General features: G+C 35.2%; 2 protein-coding genes across 4 annotated transcripts; one reads left to right on the top strand and one right to left on the bottom strand.

The window, feature by feature from the left end:
* Positions 1 to 116: 116 nt before the first annotated feature.
* Positions 117 to 10123, bottom strand: plpp7a (phospholipid phosphatase 7a (inactive)). Its single transcript, NM_205660.2, is given in 2 exon segments — positions 117 to 2271; positions 9547 to 10123. Coding segments are annotated over 2 exon segments (861 nt in total). The 5' UTR covers positions 10019 to 10123; the 3' UTR covers positions 117 to 1882.
* A 2699-nt stretch (positions 10124 to 12822) lies between these two features.
* On the top strand, positions 12823 to 22589 carry fam78aa (family with sequence similarity 78 member Aa). 3 transcript variants are annotated; one of them, XM_087252137.1, is made up of 3 exons: positions 12823 to 13750; positions 18557 to 20989; positions 21873 to 22589. In XM_087252137.1, exons 1-2 carry the CDS (start codon positions 13491 to 13493, stop codon positions 19083 to 19085), a joined length of 789 nt encoding a protein of 262 aa, XP_087108263.1. In that variant the 5' UTR covers positions 12823 to 13490; the 3' UTR covers positions 19086 to 20989; positions 21873 to 22589.
* The last annotated feature ends 312 nt before the right edge of the window (positions 22590 to 22901 follow it).

Here is a 22901-nt window from a genome sequence, read left to right as displayed (position 1 = left end):
GTTAAACAGATATTGGGGGAAAATAAACAGGGGGCAGATACATACATTTTAAGGTTATTAACCAATCAGTGTCGTGAAGAAAAGACAATGATAAAAGATACAACTCATTGAACTTATGTGTTATATCATTTATGCCTTTTTTTCTGTACAGCACTACAAGACTTTTGGTTGACAACAATCATGTATCAAATTCATTTAAGGTATTTTTATTTTACGGAAGGCCCAAACACATAACAACTGCTGTGGAATCCATACAAATTGGCCAGCCTGATCTCACAAGGAAACGTAACTGTTTTACGTTTTGTCAGTTTAGTGGCTAATTCGTACAAATTCATACGAGTTCAGTCGTAGGAAAATTTACTATTTTTAAAAGGAGGCGTGGCACCAAACCCTACTGTCATTAGTCATGTTTCCATCCAAAGATGCAAACTGGAATATCGCATAAAAGACGTGCGAATAAAGCAGCGTTTCCGTCCAATGAGTCAAAGAAAACAAAATCGTCACTTCTTGATAAACTGGGACCAAATATCATAAGTAAATACTGAATTTACTGTGGTAGGAGAAGCTGCGTCAATCTTTTCCATATTTAATAAATGACCTGCGCCCTCAGAAGACGATGCCACACAATGAATGCGTGGTGGCGTTTGAAAATGTGAGACGTTGAGAACAGACGCTCTTGACAATTATAGAGGTAATTGATAATATAATAACACTAATACTAAAAAGGTTACGGCATTTTAGAAAAACCAAAACAACATTTCAGATGTTTAACAATTTGCTCAACCTGCTGGTTTGTCCATTCACACACATTTGTATCGTCACATGATCTCTTGTAACAAAATCACATGACTTTTTAATGCGAAGAACTCGAATTTGTTCAGTAAAAGTATTTCCATTGTAGTTCATCCAAATCTTTTCTTATTTAATAAAAAGTTTATCCTACTTAGTTATGCGCATACGTTTTTATGCACATTTTCAAAATTGATGAGCATCAACCGTTATTTATGTGCATATCCAAAATGCGCACAAAAACAGGTGGATGGAAACATAGCTATTTGTAGATGAGCAAATCATACTAAAATTTACAAATGATATCGTACAAACTCAAACAAGTTAGCCACCTAATCAAAAAGTTACGTTTTGGTGTGAGATGGAATTAAAACGACACATCTGGGGCTTCCATACAACATACAGTTTCATATAAACAGCAACTCAATTTCTGTTGGAAACAAGATGTGCTTGAAATGTACAGTACGAATGCTTAAGTCATTTTATTCGTATAAACGTGACGCAATCAAGAGTATCGTGAACTGTCAGTACTTCTGAATTCAAACTCAAGGCAACCAAACCAGTCCAAAAAGTCTCAAAACGGTGGTTTCATTTACAACGTTTCTCTCCAACACGCTGTAAATATTACGTACGATTCCAAGAAAATAGAAAACTGAAAACGACTCCTTTTGCTGCTTGATAAAAGTCCCTGAGCAAACGTTTCGCTCGCTTACCGTGATCAATAAAATCCAACAGCCGACCAATAAAAATCACACATACCCAAATGGCCTTAATCAATGTTAGCAATATAAAAAAACAAAGAAACATTCTTGCATTAACATCCTTTCTTCTAAAGCGAAAGGATCAACTGTACACCCAATGCTTTCCCAAAGCATTCCTCCAAACTTTATATTGCTTTGGCAGAAATGGAACAAGAAATTGAGCTTATGCGTGTGTATGCATGTGTGTGTGTGTGTGTGCGTGTGTGCTGCTTTGAATAACGTTTTTTAAAAAGTACATGTATCTATCATGCACTTTTCAGTATAGGTGGAGGGCACTTAACAAAAAACAAACATGCAGCGACTTTTGAAATCCTTCAAAAGACACGCAGCGATCAGTAAAGGGGGCTCCAGTTGAACGTTCCAATGGATATTAGAGTCTGGCAGGTGTTGGAGGACAGCCATACCATCTCCACTAAACTATAATGGAGGAATCCCAAGGCGAAGCCGCAGCCGACGTCTGTCAGATGGTGGCGGCCCAGCAGCACACGGGATATGCCGACCAGGATAGCCCACAACACTAGCAAAATGCGCAGAGGGACTGCGAGCACCAAGTGCGCTAGCAGGAATTTCGACACCATGACTGCTCGGCTCGCATGAGCCGCTGGGAAGGAATAGATGTCCATGGCCAGGTAGTCGAAGAAGCCAGGGGGCATTTCCCATGGGCCTTTACGCTTCACCAATTTCTGCATGCCTGATACGGTCATCACATCCAGCAGGAGAGCTATAAAGCAAGCACATTTAATGAAATGTTAATGAAAAATGCTGTCATTTTGCAATAATTAGCTACCATTTACAAAAATCTAGAATAGGTATGTTTTCCTGCCATGATTTTAAGCCATAACGCTTTTCACAACGGTTTTCCATGCAGATCTTGTTTATGTTTAAGCTGGTCATGTGAATTTGCCATCCTAGCAGAAAGCTGTCGGGTTTTAAAGTGAGGTATTTTTTTCTTATATAAAAGTTCTCTCTGGTTCTCGAATCTGATCGGCGATATTCTGCAATAGCAGCACTCCTACAGCCTCTTCACCCTTGTGTATTACTCCGCTCCCATAGAGTGACAGCAGATCAATAAACTCACTACAGTTTGACAAATATTGCAGCTGTTGGACAACATAATGCACTTTTGAGGCTTTTTCAGGCAAGAATGTAGTTGTTTAGATTGCAAATAAGCAGTTTATTTATAAGAATAATGCCTATTTTAATTATTCAGTAATTATTTTATTCAGCGCGTGCATCAGCCTATCATACTGAGCAGAACAAAGATGGTTGATGTCCCGTCACAAGATGGCGACAGAGACTGCATGATAAGTCCTTAGGGGAGAAAAACTCCCTGTAAATATCAAACTACAGCTGATCAAATCATTATAAAACAGGTAAGTGACATTTTAAGTCGATCTCTCTCTTTTCTATGTTGTAGTGCAGTATTTATACCATAGTAATCTAGTAGTATTTGCTTTGCTTTTTAACCCTTTTTCAGGGTTAATTATTGTGATCTTCCTATTGCAACGGAGAAATACTGAGAAATCACTGTAGACTGATGGCATTTCATGCCGTTCAGCCTTATAATCTTATAATGTGCAAAGCAAAATCACCTGTTTTGTCATAATTTTAGACATTACGCTAGAGAATCAAATACTAGCTCTAAAGTGACGTGTGAAGTAGCAACGGTTTCTGCTGTTCTGACAGCCAGCTGCAAATGTGAATAAATGGCTAAAGAAAGTAGTTCCTCCTACAAAATGATTTTAATCGCTCTGGGTTTGATTTTTCGTAACTGTTGGGACACTAATGCTGCGTTCACACCAGACGTGGATCAAACGATAAGTGCGAGTGTTTCACATGAAAGTCAATGCAAAGCCGTGAATAGACATCCTGTGGCGTAATACGCGCGAATGAGACGGTGTGAATGCCAAGATTCACGCAAATGAAGCGGCGCGAGTTGGGCATTTTGTGCGATTGATGCGCTTATCCCGTGAATCACATGAGTTGGAAAATCTGAACTTCAGCGTACATTTGCGGCGTGTTAACCATTCAGGCGCTTGCTCTTGTAGGGGCGTGATTATGACATAGGGCCTGTTGTTGGTGTCCTGAGGGCGAATTATCCTGTTGACACCAACCACACCTCATCAAACTGGGCTTGGCTCATTCAGAAGCACTGCTGAAAGCTTCCATCATCCAGGTTAAGTTTCTGGAGGAGATGATGAACTCATAGAGCTGGGTGCACCTCTGAAAATATCTAGTGGACTCAGACACGCCTCCAAATGAATTGAAGCTGTTTTACAGCCTTCATAAAAGCACATAAACACAGCTATCCTCTTTATAAAATCCATGTTAGCCATTTAGCAATGGAGCTAGAGTCACTGGGCCTACGGCCTCGAGCCAACACATGCCTCCCTCCAGTGCTGATATACAGTCATATCGCACTGCTACTCCTGTGATATTGCACATTCAGTTGTGCTTCTTATATTGATACACTATTGAAAAGACGATGAGCCTATCTTTATTTAGCAGAAATATCATTAATGTGAGACCACCATTATGCCACAGATTCAAATCTGTTCAGAAGCTGTCAACATCTTGTCTCGTGTAACCAGACGGTCAGACTGACGGCAAAAGACTGATCACAGATATCAATGGTCAAGTAACAGAACAGTGACAGTTAGATATGTTTTGGAACAATATCGCGATAATAGTATATGCAACACACATATCGCTGACAAGTGTGATAAATTACATTTTTTTAATGCAATGATTGCTTATGTAAATTTGACAAATCAGATGGGGCCTTGCTAGCCCCGCCTTCCCAGTAGTTGTTATTCAGCTATTGGCTGGAGCGGCTTAAAGGTGAACCCAGAGCTGAAAATAAATACTAATTGTCGATTTGTTTCAGAACTATTTCTAAATACAGTCTAATTTTCAATAAACTAATAATGTAGTGAAGTGTGTCAAAGAACTGAGTTATATCCATTCACACGTCCTATTTTTATGCCCCATATTATGATGCGAAGTCTTTAAAACCCAACAGATGAAAAATCTTAACTTGTTTTTATTAAAACAAATATAAACATGCATATAATAATAATAATAGCATTATATGAATGCAAATAGTGAATAAATTGAAAAACCACAGACATGAAGAAGGCATGGAGGCGGTGGTTTTTATATTTGTGTAAAAAATAAAAAATTTTGTAACATTTTAATCCTTTAATTCTTTTTCATATTTGAAGATATTTGTGTATTACACATTAAGCTATGTGTAAGAGTTTTGGACATGCACAGGCGCTTAACTAACAATCTCTGCACTGGAATTTAGACCAGCTTTTATTTGGCCAATCGCGCTGTCTGTTACAGTTTCTCAACGTAGATAGCAACGCTTGCGCCTTAACAAACCTCTATTTTATACCAACATGCCCATGACTCCACAAAGTGCCGCAAATAAATTTGCTGTTTAAACTACGTGGTGCAAAACGTGAAAATTAGGGTTGTGCTGGTCTGAAAATAGCAACAAATCGTGGCAAACAAGTCTTACACCTTATTGCGCCAAGTGTATAATAGGGCCCTAAATGTTTGCTTCTCAACACAGTTGTTTAGTCTAAATTTGAAATAATTAGATCTGAAAAAATATATATTTTATCAGTTTATTTTATTATCACTAAATTAATACATTATTTAGAAACATAGCTAATAAAAATTTATTGTAAGGAAAATTGTTATTGCAGTATTCAACAACAACATTGCATATTTCATATTTTTCCAGTATCATGTATGGATAGACATACATTGCTGAAATATTTTACTTAAGAAATAATCTCATACTTCTGGAATGGCATTAGGTTTGAGTTCATGATTAGAAAATAGTGTTGGGTTTGAAATGTTTCTTTTAATAAATAGTGAAATCAAATTAATAATATTATTATTTAAAAGTAAAAAAAAAAAAGTTTTCCGTATGTCAGCCTGCAGTAGTCACATGTCTGTCGGTGAGATCACATATCCTCATATTCCCTCATCCACTGACCTACAAACCCAGCAGCATCCTCACAAGCTGCTGGAGATGCGCTTTCAAATCCAAATCCGAACACAATCACAGCCTTCCTTAAGGTCTTGCTCATGTTTTCATTCTCAGATATGAACATAATGGATTCGAATTCAATGTAAATGGTTAAGTCCAAAAATGTGCATCATATCTGAACTTTACAAATACAAATCAAGTTATAACAACAGTTTTTTCAGCTACCATTTTAAAGCATCAATGTCAGTAACAAGCATAGAATTTTACTCCTTGTTAGAGACTAAAAAAGATCCTCACCAAAATCGACCATAGTTTTATTATAATAAAAGCGTAGTAACTCTTGTTTTGTCGTACAGCAGATAAAATGGTTCATTTGGTAAAGTTGTGTGACCAAATTAAACTTGATTTTATTGGCAGACTTATAAAAGCAAGACTCGTTTTCGTGAGGAGAGCTTTGTATTGGTTCAGAGGCAGACATTACTCAATTACAGCAGCAAGTGTGGGACCAAAATAGTAATGTTTACTCTGCTGAAGGAAAAAATCAGGAGAAACCATCACAGACGTTTGAATGGATAGAAAGGACATTGTTTTGGTTTTAATGCAAGCCATATTGCTCCACTGGGTCTTTACTGGACTGCTATTTTATTCTTTCTTTCTTTTTTGCCAATAAATTTTAATGGAATATGTGCTGACCACATTAGGAACCATTAGGGTGTACTAAATTTGATGGTTTGTAATGCTTTTAATGATATTTGTAGTGGAAACCATTAAAACTTCTGTGATGATTTCTAATGTTTTGTTTCTTCTTAAAGAGAGAGTTCACCCAATAATTTACCCAACCCTTTACTTGTTTCAAACGTTCATTAGCTACTTTCCTCTTCTGGACTAAAAAAAAAAAGATAAATGTCGGAATCCTTAACTTCCATGTTTGTTTTGATTGGGGTAAATTTGGTTTAATATTCGCACATTTGTTTATTTTTGACCAGTGACAATTTGTGACATCCAACTTTGAATCCTGGGGCTGAAATCACTTCAAAACAACATTAGCACTATTTAATTGATCGTCAACAATGTTGTGCTCTAATGCTCATTGGCTGCTAATATGATTTTCCCATTTCGAATTTCCAGTGATGTAAAGTAAAAATTACAAATACTCAAATTACTCTAATTGAGTGGTTTTTCTCAGGAATCGTAATTTACTGAAGCCCTGCTCACACTATGAGATTTCAGCAAAAATTTGGTCATCAGACAAATTTGGGAAATCCAAAAAGTTTTCTGAAATCCTCTGCTAAAATCTGTGGTCTTTGATCATGGGTTTGACATGTTCACAGACAGCCGCTTATGCCGAGTTCAGACTGCATGATTTTAATAGTCGTGTCACAGATGTTTTCACACTGCATGACTATCTGGGCTAGCGTTTCGTCGCTGCTTTGTTTACACTGCAAGATGGATCGGCGACGGACTTTCACATTGCATGACATTTCGACAACTTCGTCCAAACACAGCCAAAAACACGTTGTATATCTTTTGTTATTAACTACATAATGAGAAAGAAGCTTTTAATGGGGTAGAAAATGTACATATTTGCTCACCTGGGTTTAAAGGCAATTAGCCATTTCTCCTCAACGTTGCAAATAAACTAATTTCTTTCTGTATGAAACGTCAAACAGACACGGTTGCTCCTGAGTCCTGTCAACCCTCCACTAGTTTTTCCTCCATTTCGTGGGTCCAAATAAACTGAAAAAGAGCGCTTTTAACTTCTCCCCCAGCCTCCTGCTGGCCTGCAGCAGGTATACACCATAGGTATACACACACACGCAAGTGAATGCCGCTCTCTCATTGGCTGTAGGCGATCGCTGATGTTATTTTCAGTCAAAACTCAATTCACACGGCATGATTTGAATCGCCGACAGCTCTAGATATTTAGCACGCCAAATATCTAGCAGGCATCTGCGACTCATCGGCGATTCTCTCAGTTCATACTGTGTGATTGTCACTCACGTGCTCGAGCACCGATTTACCTGTGATTTTAGGCATTTGTCGGCGATTTCTCAAAACCTGTCGGCGAGCCAAAATCGGGGCTAAAATCACTCAGTCTGAACTAGGCATTAGTGTCTGTTGGGATCAGATTTTCCCTCCGATTAAGTTCTGGCAGTGTCAGAACTCAGAAGATTTCAGACACTTTCCTGCTTTGTGACAACAGCTGCGATGAGCGTCAATCCAAGAACCAATAGGAGCTCTGAATTTGGTGACGCAATCCATGCAACAATTCGAATGACCGCGGGGAAATGTCTTCCTAGTTTTATTATTGAGACTTGCCAATATTGCCGCTACTGATTGTTTACGTTTGCTGTGAGGAATCATTTCAGAACGCAGCATAGTGAAAATGTCATGGGTAGATGATGTCAAACTCCGGGAGCGTTTTCTTTTGTGTTTGGCGCGTCTTCATTGTTGTTCAGTCTCGTTCTCCACTACTGTCCTTCAACCTGCAGTCACTACTTTCTTTGTTCTTGTCTATGCAAATTAGAAAAATCAGTCCTGTGATTCCTGTCCAATCAAACCACACATAGAAGGTAAATCGCATCATAATGAACTACCTCAAGACATGGGCGATTTATAAATGCAGCAAACTGTTTGGAAACATTAAAAGTGTCCAAGAAGATGTCCAAAATCTTTACACGCTTTGACCCAGAGACTGTTTAGATGCATGTCACTGATGAGAAAGTGACGGATGTTTACTGTATGATGACCAAAATGGCTGTAAACACCCAGCAGGCACAGGACATCAACATGACGTCAGATTGACGTTGTACCCCAACGTCGTGGGAACGTTGCGTTTTGTTTGGAAATGAAAATCGTCAGGCCGACGACAATGTCCAACTTAAAATCAAGCAAATATCAATGTCTAATGATGTTACAGCTTGACGTTGTGTGGATGTTACCACTGTGACGTCTATCAGATGTTGGATTTTGGTTGCCATATACCTGATGAATAAATGTCAGTCTTTGACGTCAATATGTCATTAATTGGTTTAAGATGTTGGCTCGATGTTGGATTTTGGTCACTTTCCAACACAACCTAAAAGCAACCAAATATCAACATCATTTGATGTTGTTATTGGACATCAAAGTAAGATCGTCCTTAGATGCTGGATAGACAATGAATTTTGGTCACCTGACATCACAACCTTAATCTAACCTGATATTGACGTCTCATGACGTTGTGTGCCTGCTGGGCAATAACTCGATGCACTACAGAATGTTACGTTTACAAACATCCACAAATTACATGTAAATGCATCAGCTTTTTACAGTTCAATTCAATACTCACTACCCTTGAGTACTATTGAAAGGGCTACTTTTAACTCATACTTTGAGTAATAATTACAACCGATACTTTACTTGCACTAAATTTTGATACACACAAGTATGATTTTATATACTCTTTCCACCACTGCGAATTTCCAAAGAATACTTTTCTGAAATTATATTTGGAATGTGGAAGCTCAAATGTGAAAATATAAAACCAACTTTACCTCAGTTTGTTTTTGTACTATGGATGTCTTTGAGAAGTTGGTTTTATGTTCACACTATCTCCTAAATAAAATAATTTCAGAAAAGTATTAATTGCGAATTCTAAACAGTGAAATCATATTATCAGCCAACGACTATCAAAGTACACAACATTGTTTACAGTCAATTAAATAGTGCTAATGTTGTTTTGAAGTAATGCATGCGATTTCAGTCCGAATATTCAAAGTACCATGGTAAACAAATGTATGAAGCTTTCACTGAACGAATATGCAAATATAAAACCATCAATATGGAAGTCAGCGGGTACAGTTTTTTTGTTAGCTTTCTTCAAAATAACTTCTTTTGTGAAACTCAAAAAGCCTTAGTACTACCATAGGGTGAGTACATTTTCAATTTTGGGTGAACTATCCCTTTGAAAGATCACCCGTCTTAACTCGTTCTCACAAAACAACTCACCTAGCAGCAAATTGACCAAAACCTCTTGCCCTGCCAACGTGTTGCTTCTCATAAGGCACACAATGGTGCCGAAGACCCACGGGATGCCGTGTCCAGTGAGCGCGAGCAGCTTGACCATGGAGCGCACGCTTCCCCACGACGACGAGGGGTGCGCGCACACACCGAGCCGTTTAGACATGCAGATATCAATGGCCAGAAGAGAGTTCATGGCGATGCCTTTGAATGAGGGGTTTAGCTGCATGCAGTCTTCTTCTGGCAGCTCCTTCTTGTCTTTGTTGTTCTCGGGCTGCGGATTATCACCTTGCTGCTGCTGATTTTGCTGTTGTCTCTGCGACGGCCTGCGCGCGGTACCGCGAGATTCACCGCCGCCGCCGCCGCCGCTCTTTATCGGCTGATTTAAAGACATAAACTCGGGTCTGTTGAGCACATTGTTCCGCTCCCTCGCCCTGGATCGAGTCTGGTTCGCAGGCATCTTGATTTCGTCCGACCACCGTCTGCGTTTACTGTCCTGTTGTGCGCGGAGAGAGACGCTCTACCGTGTCCATTCCCGGATCATGTCTTGCTCCGTTCTTAGTGTTGCGACTTCTAATTCCAGTTACGCTATAAATAGACATTCCAGCCGCTTGGATACATGAGACGCGCGTCCACATGCCGCCTCATTACAGCCCAAAAGCAGGATAAACAAAGCACACTCACTGTGCACCTGCTTTAATGCAAAGGAATTGATAGATAGATAGATAGATAGATAGATAGATAGATAGATAGATAGATAGATAGATAGATAGATAGATAGATAGATAGATAGATAGATTACATTTATAAATGACATTGAAGTGGTCTAATCACAATTTCATACTTTGTTCACACATATATATATATATATATATATATATATATATATATATATATATATATATATATATATTCATTTTAATATATATATATTTCAATATATATATATATATATATATATATTTCAATATATATATATATATATATATATATATATATATATATATATATATATATATATATATATATATTGTCTTTTATTCAAACAAAGACAAACTTGTACCCTGCACTGCAAAATATATCTATAAATTAGCAGCTTTGTGATTCTTTTTTTTTTCTCTGTTTATTTATGCTTTTGAATTCCGTTATAGGATCTTGATCTTTCTGTCTCCCAGTGATGGGTTGCAGCTGGAAGGGCATACGCTGTGTAAAACATATGCTGGATAAGTTGGTGGTTCATTCCGCTGTAGTGACCCCTGATTTATAAAGAGACTAAGTCGAAAAGAAAATGAATGAATGAATGAATTTGCTTAATGTATTTATCTGAATAAATCTTAATTGAAATCCTAATGTTTAAAGTAAAATTGCAAACACCAAATAACTTGTTTTAATTTATTATAAAGTAATATTTAGTCTATGTATTCGTTTGTCTTTTTGATATGTGTTTTGCTGATTAGAAATTTGAGTTAACAGGCAGTTGGACAAAACAAAAGTGGCCGGTGAGTGTGTATACATTACAGTCATTGTGTTATTGCTAATTTAAAAAGAGAAAAAAAGAATTGCAAAAATAATAAAAACTACAACTGACATAATTGTATCTATTTTTATGGATTTCTTGACTTCCACTTTATTATACTTTTGCATATTCATTGGGGCGTATAGGCAACTAATTTTATTTTGTAAAAATTATTTCCAGTTCACTGTACTCAAATGGCCTCCACAGTCACCAGACCTCAATCCAATAGAGCATCTTAAGGATGTGGTGGAATGGGAGATTCACATCATGCATTTGCAGCCACAAATTTGCAGCAACTGCATGATGCTATCATGTCAATATGGACCAAAATCTCTGAGGATTGTTTCCAGTACCTTGTTGAATCTATGCCACGAAGGATTAAGGCATGCATGAAGGCAAAAGAGGGTCAAACCAGGTACTAGTGAGGTGTACCTAATAAAGTGGCCGGTGAGTGTAACTTATTAGCATCTAATAATACCAAATGTATTGTCTATACTGACTTTTTATTCATTTACTTTTTTAAACTCATTTATACTGTGCACTATACACTGAAAATATTGTTGCTTGTACAAACTACTCATTTAAAATGAGCTTGTTTTTTGACAACTTGTTTTTCTTTTCGGTTCAATCTACATACATTTGTTAAATCTGTAAAGTTAACTTAATCCATTTGCATTAATCCCTGCATTTTTTACAGTGTAGACTTCAGGCCCGTAGCCAGGGGGGGTTCGGGTGGTCCAGAATTTGCCATTGGTCCAGAATTTATGCCATTATATTCTCATTTGACCTATTTTGTCTGCTATGTCATGATAAATTGTGGAAATAACCCATCGAAGGTTTTAAGAAATCGCACAATATGACTTAAGTGGTCAACTTTCACTATTGATCGACTTGTTACATTTTACAAGTAGTCTAACTTATTTTAAATCTTGAACCTTATTTTTGAGAGAAAAAAAAATGAATGAAAAGGTTCCAAGGACCAAAAACAGCCTATTAAAGTTCATTTTAATACTTATTAGGCTGTGTATAAAAATCCAAAATCAAACAAAAAGTTTTCAGTTTTCATAATGTGTCGGTGCTCTTTGTGTAAGGGATTAATCAGAATAAACATCCAAATTAGACACTAAAAAAGGCACTAAAAAATGTGGAAAAAATAATAAAAAGCCTTTATTGTTCCTTAAAACTGCGGCTACATCAGGTTACCCTGTTGAAGTCAGGTGTTATCAAAACATGTAGGCACAGTTTTAAGAAATAGCCATGTCAGTAAAAGCTTAATATTTCTTTCCACATTTTTCGAGTGCCTTAGGCTGACTTTTGCTATTTATACTAGTTAGGCTGTTGTTGTTTGGTGAATTTTCAAGAGAGGCTAGAAGAAAATCGCGATGCTTTTGTATTTGTATATTATAAATCTTTAGGAAATATTTTGGTACATCAAAAATAAAGGATACAACAAGCTAATCTAGCTAAAAATAGTGCTTCAAATACCACTTTTAGGAGTATTTAAACATCCTAATTAAATAGAAAATGAGGTGAATAACTGCAAAAAAGTCGACATTTTGAGAAAATAAATAACCAGCCCTTTCGCCAGGCTGGTTACGGGCCTGGACTGTGTTTAGTGAAATAGTTGACTGGCTTAACGTCTGTGTCCCTGCTTTAAAACTACACTACCCAGGATGCAAAACGTCGCCAAGAAGGGAAGTCTAATTCTAAGCCGCTTGGATAAAAAAAGCCAACAGCTGAAGTATTGTATTACACCAGAGGAACCTGACCACCCTTATAATAGGGCAAGGGCGACACAAAATAACCCGACTGGTCGCCCTTTTTAAACCTCTCAGAAATGAGGCGGAAAATCACACAACACCGGCAATTAATTTGACACCCACAATTTTGGACTTAACTTATGCTAGAAGACGCGGCGTGCAGCTCGAGCTGTAAAAAAGCCTTAGTCAGTGGAATAAAAAAAACGCAAAGTAAGTCTAATGTTGCTTATTTGTCCTGTCATCCGGATGAACTTTCTGAAATATGGAGCGACTCGACGACATGCGACTTTTGACAGGAGCGGAGCGTAATAACAGGTCGTAATGCCGCACAATTGGACGACACCTAACAGGTGCTACTCAAACATTTCTGATTTTAAATACAGACGACATATGAGCTGACATCATATATGCTATTTTTGAGGGAAACCAACACGTCGTAGTTATTTATTACTGGATTGAACATGTAAGGTTTGTTGTTATATGTTTGCTCGACTGAAAGAGGGAAAAGACCTGGGATTTGTGTTGGGAGAGATTACAAGAAATACAAGGTGATCCAGTGATCTTGTTACCAGAGACTTTTTTCCATCATCATGAATTTGTCTTCTTTTGGATACTGATGGGTGTTTGTGCCACCGCTCCTAAGAGCCTCTACTACCATGGGATGTGTGCAGAGTGTCAAACTCAAGCCAAGTTTTCATGAGAACATCACAGTCCTGGAGCTGCAAGCCTCCATCGATCCCAGTCCGACGGTCCTGGATGAGTCCTCAAACGTGGTTCTGCGGTACCGCACGCCTTACTTCAGGGCATCCGCTCAGGTGCAGGTGCCACCGATGCTTTGCAAAGAGATCTGGACTGTTGGATGGATTCAGGCTTGCAATCAGATGGACTTCTTCAATATATATGGAAACGAAGGAGTGTAAGTGAGTTCACATAACGCAATATGAATAGTCTTTTGGTGCTTTTATTGGTGAGGGCTTTAATTAAAAACAAAAGCAGCTGGTTCTTGAATATATAACTAATATTTACAGCTTAACAGTCTTACTCTTTAAGTCCTTTATTGGCATCAGTGTCCATGAAGTTGTCATAAAAATAAGCGTCAACACATTAATAGTGTTTTTTTAAAAAAGCCTCCATGTTATAACGTGTCCGTTTTACGTTTTTACTATATATTATTTATGGAATATATCAAATGTTGTGCATATTTAAATGCTTACTTAGAACAATAATCATTTGATGGCATGTATTAAAAGACTATTAAAGAATCACAAGCCTCAAAATACTACACTGTTAACAATTTCCTGTACAATCTACAGTAACTTATTGGCAGCAGTTCGCCAGCAACTTACAGTATATCAATTACAGCAAAAATATGACATTTACATTGTAAATGTATTCACAGTATTGAATGTATCTTTACTGTAAAATATGGTTATTTTCACTGTGCAACTTTAAAATACAGTAATGCATAACTGTCCAACAAAATACAGTTCATATAACAGTTAAATACAGTGTAATTTACAACAATTGTTAACAGTGTTGTAGGCTAATTGAAATATTTATACTTCACAACCTTTCAAATCACTATAGTTTTAAAAGTGTTAATCGTATTAAATTATTTATAATTTTACAATTTAGAACGATCACATATCTTTTGTATATTTTATTAAACAGGTCAGAATTAGTAAGATGTTAATTAAATTTTTTAACAAGTATTTTGAAACATTAATGGGGACATTTTAATTTAATTTATTATTATGTTTTGCATATATATATATATATATATATATATATATATATATATATATATATATATATATATATATATATATATATATAGTTGAAGTCAGAATTATTATTTCCCCTGAATTATTAGATCCTGTTAATTTTTTTCTCAATTTCTGTTTAACGGAGAGAAGATTTTTTTTTCAACACAATTTTAAGCATAATAGTTTTAAAAACTCATTTCTAATCACTAATTTATTTTATATTTGCTATCATGACAATAAATAATATTTTGCTAGATATTTTTCAAGGCACTTTTATACAGCTTAAAGTGACATTTTAAGACTTAACTGGGTTAATTAGGTTAACTAGGCAGGTTAGGGTAATTAGGCAAGTTATTGTATAATGATGGTTTGTTCTGTCGACAGTCTGTAAAAATGCTCAAAGGGGCTAATAATTTTGCCTTTAAAATGGTGTTTAAAAAATGTATAACTGCTTTTATTCGAGCCTAAATAAAACAAATAAGTCTTCCTCCAGAAGAATTAATATTACCAGACATACTGTGAAGTTTTCCTTGCTCTGTTAAACATCATTTGGGGAAAAAAATTAAAAAAGAAATAAAAGAAAAGAATTCAAAGGGGGTATAATAATTCTGCTTCAACTGTATATATATATATATATATATATATATATATATATATATATATATATATATATATATATATATATATATATTATACATACACACACACACTCTTGTCAATTTATTTTAATGCGGACACAAATATTTGTGACCATATTTCCTTGAAAGTAAATATTACTTCACTTTAAATCAATGCTTCTCTAAAAAAGCAGAAATAAAATAATAGTAAATACTTATTGTTTTTTATATACAGGTACTGTATATATATAAATTTCTAATAATATAATAAATCTTTTAAAATGTTGTTTCCGCTTTTTGTCCCACTCATTACCCTTCTGCTTGTTTTCTTTGAGAGCTAGTATCTATTACTAATACAATATTTTTAAAAGTTGAACAACTATTAGTCAACATTGGAAATGTAGAGAAATTACACAAATAGTACAACTTATATCTCTCAGAAAGAAAGGCATATGAGCTATCATTAATTTGGTATGTTTCTACTTTTTAGGTACAAATATGTATTTAATTTTATTTATTTATTTTTTTTTTCAAACAGAAGTATTATACATAAAATGTCTTAAAAAAACAAATAAATACATTTTATAAATTTTACATTTTATAAAAATTTAACATGCTCGAAAATGGAGCGGGATGAAGCACAAGCTTCAAATATGTACGCTTAAGGTTCTAATTTGTATATTTAAGGTACCAATATGCACCATTTCAGGTACAAATGTGTACCTTTTAAAAGATACTGACCTAGTGACAGCTCCTGACCTGACTGTATATATCATATTGGGCAAAAAACATGTATATATGTGTATCATGTATATACAGTTGAAGTCAGAATTATTAGCCCACCTTTAAAGAGGGGGGCTAATAATTCAGGAGGGCTAATAATTCTGACTTCAACTGTATATTAAGACAACTTTTATAAACTATTTAGATCCATGATGATTACTATAAATAATGATGCTGCTTTCTCCTACATGTGTAGTTTGGGTGGCATGTGAGACTATGTAAAAGTGATTTCTCAGGATGTTAGTAATGTTTGTGAACCAATTTCCTGGGATTGTTTCCTGAACTGCAGAAAAAGTTGAACACACCCCAAGCAGGACAAAGGACTTACCATTTACTAGAGGGTGAGTCCTGAGAAAACTAGCTGAAGGCTTTATTTGCACCAAGATTGACTATTCAAATTCCCTTGACATTAATATTCAGTCTCTTGCAAATAAGGGATATATGCACTTATGTCTTAGAAAAAGCCTTTTAGGTTCCCCAATAAACCTTTCTTTAAATAACAATTTAAAGTATACATTTTTTAGGTATAGGTCAGAAGCCCAAGCAAGAACATTTGTTTGAGTTTAACAAACTAATTTATAAATTTTAGCAATCAGGTCTGTAGTATGCAAAATTTGAATATGATCTACACAATCCATGGGTAATTTGTAACTTTAATTTAGTGGCTAATTTCTATAAATTTATATTTCATTCATATAGTTTTGTACTTTTTGCTCATGCCGCCAATAATGGTATGCAAATTGCATATATAATTTGTATGAATTAGACATTTCCCAGCAGGCTTTGTTTTTTTTAAAAGTCATCTAATAGACATTTTTGCTAATACAAGGCAAAATGAAAATTAAAAACTTAAAGAAATCTAAAAATAAACGTCATCAAATAAACAGATACAAATACAGAAAGCAGGCTTTAAAAAAATACATCTAATAGACGTCATAACATAGACTATTGATAGATAATTGTAAAAACAAGGCTAAATAAAAATAAAAATCGAATAGACGTCTAGCAGTATTCCAAAAATAAACTAGTCAATAAATCGAGAGATACGAATACAAAAAAAAGTTGTTGTTTTTTTAAGTGCATCTAATAGACGTTCAAACATAGACGTATTTGCTAAAACAAGGCTAAATTAAAATAAAAATCTAAAAATAGTCCAAACCTAAAAATAATTTGTCAGAAACAAATGCAAAAAAGAAGCCATTTTTAAAGACATCTAATAGACGTCCAAACATAGATGTTTTTGCTAATACAAGGCTTGATGAAAGTGAAAATTTAATAGACATCTAGAATAGTCCAAAAATTAACTAGTCAGGCATTTTAGGTTTTTTAAAATACATCTAATAGACGTCCAAACATAGACATATTAGTTAAAACTAGGCTAAATGTAAATAAAAAACTTAATAGATATCTAAAAATAGCCCAAACATAAACTAGTCATTAAATAGACAGATATAAATTCAAAACAAGACAATTTTTTTTGTTTTTTAAAATACATCTAATAGACGCCCAAACATAGACGTTTTTGCTAATACAAGGCTAAATAAAAAAAAATAATAGACATCTAAAAATGGTCCAAAAATAAACTAGTAATCAAGCATGCAATGAGAAAAAGCAGGCTTTTTTTATTTTCAAAATACAACTAATAGACTTCCAAACATAGACTTTTGCTAAAACAAGGCTAAATAAAAGTGAAATTATAATAGACATCTAACAATCTACCTTATTCTGTCATGCGAAAATGTGCTCGTTTTTGCGCTTGTTTGAGGACTTCCAAATGATTTGACTATGGGAGAAATGCCTAGGAATAATGAACAGCAGAAATTGGGTCAAACTACTTGCTCTAAACACGAGTATGTTCATGACTATACATAACAAGTAGAATAACATAATAAGAAAATATCAGTTTGCAACATTGAGCAGCTTAACGAGCTGTGTTTATTGCTTGGAAATCAATGGAAGTAAATGAGACTGGAAGTATCGAGCTAAAAAGATTACCATAACTGCGTCAGCTCGTACGTGAAGAATAAGTCACGAAATAGACAAATACAAAAGCAGACAATTCTCTTTTGTTTTTAAAAGATGTCTAATAGACGTCCAAACATGTCTAACGTCTACATGATGATTAGTCTGTTGTTAAACTAGTATTGAAGAATAAATCAAATCTGTTCATCTTATAACATGACCGTGTGTCTTCTGAAGACTCTAACCAAACATCTTGATGCATATGGATTAAATTCTTGTTTGCTTTATGCACTTTTTGAAATGAATTTTGAGTGAAGGAACTGAAATCTCCCAGAAAAAAGACAGGATTTTTTGAGTTGCATTACTCAGTATGTTTTCATGGATGACAATATTCCAGTATTCAAGTCTGTGTGAATCATAAGTTACAAAGACTTTCATTTCAGTATGGCGATGTATTGAGTAGGGGGCGGGGCTTTCTATTTGTGCATCATTCCCTCAAATCGCAACCAATCAAATGCTTTCTAGTACCTGACAGGCCCCGCCCCCTTCAAGATACTTCTCATTTGAAAGACAAGTGTCATCTTCCCTCTTCAGATCCAGCTGGGAGCTGCCAGAGTTGAGATGTGGGCAAATACAGGCCATCAGTGATTCGGATGGCGTGAACTACCCCTGGTACGGCTGCACCACTGAGATGTACACCATAGTGGGTCCCACCAAAAAGAGCACCAAACTCACTGTCAGCATGAACGACAACTTCTGCCCGAGTGTGACGTGGAGTGTCCCGGTGGGCACCACCAGCAGCCCTCCTCTTCTGAGTGCCATCCAGAGGGACCAGCGCTTCACTACCTGGCTGGTGGCTATGAACGAAACCACTGCTGAGATGGTGCTGCTCCGGACCATCCGCTGGAGGATGCAGATCTGCGTTAAAGTGGACCCCAAGAGGCCTCTGGGTCAAAGAGCCACAGTCGTGGAGCCACTGGTCCAGGAACAGCCTCAAGTCCAAACTCACAATGAACCCATCCCAATCAATGCCTTGGTTAAGCCTAACGCCAACGATGCCCAGGTTCTGATGTGGCGGCCTAGAAACGGGGAGCCCATTATGGTCATTCCCCCGAAATATTGATCCCATGAAGGATTTTTCCTTCCAACTTGAACCGAAATGATTTGACATGAATAAAAATAGGTGAATTTGGGTAAAATATGGCAATCTTGATCATTTTAACCCAGCAGTTCATATTTTATTTACCCAAAGTGCATGAAGCAAGTCAGAATAATACTAAAACAGGGTTACTGATTTACAAGTATGAATGAACAAAGTGTATTTATTAATGACTTATTGTTTAATTCATTCTTATTGTGTTTTGTTTTTGAATATTTTTAGTAAGATATAAAAAACCGTGTGGCCTTTGCATACTTAAAATGTTGCCTTATACATTAACTTAAAATCATTTGCTAACACGTTATGTACGTTGATTGTGTGGTAAACACTGTAAAAAAAGCAATTAGTTGGCTTTACTTGAAAAACCTGAGTAAACCCGTTGACTTAAAGGGCATCTATGATGACAATCATCTTTTGTAAGCTGTTTGGACAGAGCTGTCTTATAAACCCAACAAGTCTCCTTTTTTATTATTTACTGACGTTAAAAGGACCTAAATTCCAGTGATTTGGAGGCCCACCACAATGTGAAGCAGGAGTGCTGTTTTCCCCACCCACCAAATTGATTGACAGGCACCATGTTGCTATAATAACATGTATAGACATGTCCATAGAACATTTTTTGCAAATAAACTGGGATTGAAATTTCTGTTCCAACTTTTGACAAGGTTTATAAGATTAAGTTGATTTTTCAAAACAACAAAGACATGCATGGTGTCAGTAAACCCGCATTTACATGTGTTTCTGTGTACGGCATTTTGTGAGACTCATCATTTCAGAAAGGCTTGAATAAACTCCACCACAAATACATTAAATAAACTTACTTGGTATTTTTGACTAATGAGCTGTATTTCCAGCCTGATCTCACGAGGAAACGTAAGTATTTTACGTTTTTGTCAGTTTAGTGGCTAATTCGAGTTCAGACGTACAAAAATGTATGATTTTAAAAAGGAGGCGTGGCACCTAACCCCATCCCTAACCCCAACTGTCATTGGGTGATGGGCAAATAGTTCTAAATTGTACGAATTAGATTGTACGATTTCATACAAATTAGTCACTAAATCAAAAAGCAACGGATTGCCGTGAGATTGCGTTGGTATTTAAGCTTTATCCATGTCTGTCTCTATCACTGACTGCTGTTTATCTGCTGTAATGCAGGAGAAGCAGACACGAATGTGGAAATGGTGGGTGGAGAGAAGCAACTCATTTGGATTTAAAGCTACAAAAATCGCTACACTATACTCAGACACCAAAATGGACAGATCTGATGGGTATTTTGAGCTGAATCTTTACAGACACATTCTGCAGACACCAAAGGCTTGTCTTACATCTTGTAAAAGGGGGAAAATAGGTTCCCTTTAAAATTATTAAGCAAACAAACTGTGCATAATTATAAAAATTAAGTAAACCTAACAGTCCCAAGTTACAACAAATTTACTCACTTTAAGTAAATAATCGCTTTTAAGGCAACTGGTTTACTCACTTTTTTAGCATAGTAACTAATCACTTAAACAGTGCGTTTTTTTGCTAATCAGAAGGTTTCCTTTGGTAACATTGCTTAACTACTGTACATTAAAGTTCATGTTAAATCAACATTTATTAATGGGTCAAAAATGAGACATCAGTTTTAGTGTCTGCATCACCACAGGGATTTCTATTCATAAAAAGCACAATACATGTATTGTAAGTGTGATAAAATGTCAAAAGATAGATGAAATAATATATCATTTTAATCTTAAGGTAGGCAAAAGTAACGGGTCTTTGTTGTTGCATTTTAGACTTCAAAATGCGTCACAGATTCTCTATTGGAAACAGGTCAGGACTACAGACAGGCCAGTCATATACCTGTATCCTCCAGAACTTTGTAAAGTGTGTAGAATGTGATTTTGCATTGTCTTGTTGAAATACACATGGTGTTCCTGAAAAATAGGGCAACATATTGGGCTCCAAAATCTCTATGGACTTTTTAGCATTAATGGTGCCATCACAGAAGTGCAAGTTATCACAGTAATTTATATGCATAGAAAACACAGTAAATGTATTGGATGTGTAATAAAATGTTAAAATTTAGATGAAATAAAATATATATATATATATATATATATATATATATATATATATATATATATATATATATATATATATATATATATATATGTATGTGTATATATATATATATATATATATATATATGTATGTATGTATGTATGTATGTATATATATATATATATATATATATATATATATATATATATATATATATAATGTGTGTGTGTGTGTGTGTGTGTGTGCGTGTGTGTGTATATGTGTATATGTGTGTACATATATGTATATATGCATGTATGTATGTATGTATGTATGTATGTATATATATATATATATATATATATATATATATGTATGTACAGTATATATGTACAGTATATATGTATGTGTGTGTGTATATATGGTGACACTTTACAATAAGGTTTATTAGGTAATGTTAATTAATGCATTTACTAATTTGAACAAACAATGAACAATACATTTACTACAGTATTTATTGTTGTTAGTAAACGTTAGTTAATGAAAATACAGCTGCTCAATGTTAGTTCATCTTAATTCAGGGTGCACTAACTAATGTTAACAAGCACGGACTTGGATGTTAATAATCCATTAGTAAATGTTCAATCATGTTTAATAAATGCTGTACTAATGTTGTTCATGGTTAGTTCATGTTAGTAAATGCATTAACTAATTAACCTTCTTGTAAAGTGTTACTATACATATATATATATATATATATATATATATATATATACGTCAATCATTTAATAGTCTCTTAATATGTCATCGATTGATCAATATTAATATGCCTGACAAGGATTTTAGCCATATATAGCTTAATGTTGCACAAAATTACAGAAAAGGTAACATGAAGGAGAACACAAACACTGAAAAAAAAAATTTAAGGTCAAGACAGCAAATATTTTTATTTTAATAAAGTTTAAACTAAATTGTTTGAGTTATACAAAGTTTAACTTAATATTTTTAGTCAAATTGAGTGATGTAAGTTGACATGACTAAGTTGATTCAACTAAAAAACGCCTCAGGAAAAATTAGTTTTACAGTGTACGAATGGTTGAAAATAAATAAAAGATGTAAAAATGGTTTCCGATAGTTGTATGTGTTAACATTGTAAGTTCAATGATGCATATAGCCTAATGTTAACAAACGAAACCTTATTGTACTGTTTATAGTCTAGTGTGGCCAAAGTGTGTCAAACAGTTGCCTTTTATTTTGTACAAGACATTTGCAACGTCACTTGTGTCTTGTAGGATGTTCCCTGAACTAGAACTGTGAATAATTTAGTTGTCTTCTCATGTTGTAAAAGGCAGCTTTTCAGGAGCACAAGCTGTTTCAGGTACTTCTCTTTTTTTGTAGACGTGGAGAACTGTGAAAACTACAATAAAATCAACATGTTACACTTTACACACTGATTTGTGTGATCATTCCAAATGCTCAGAAGGCATGATTGTAACTTTAGCTGTTATATCATACAAGCTTCACAACAGCATTTGAGTTCATATTTATTTGATGACTATATGACCGACAATGTAAACGTTGTTCTTTGTTTCAGAGCGTCTTCTCAACGGGGACTATATGACCTGTTTCTAAAATACTTCAGGATGCCCTATTTCTTACTCTTATGAATTCATTGAATTCTCTAAAGCCTTGCATCTGCAGGGACTTTTATTTGTCATTTTATGGTTTTATTCGTACTTATTGGTCACATTGTTTAGT

The sequence above is a fragment of the Danio rerio genome, chromosome 5, assembly GCF_052040795.2.
Source record: "Danio rerio strain M-AB ecotype USA chromosome 5, GRCz13ab, whole genome shotgun sequence".
Lineage (NCBI taxonomy): Eukaryota > Metazoa > Chordata > Actinopteri > Cypriniformes > Danionidae > Danio > Danio rerio.
The sequence above is the reverse complement of the archived record's forward strand: the minus strand, read 5'-3'. Positions and strand labels throughout refer to the sequence as shown.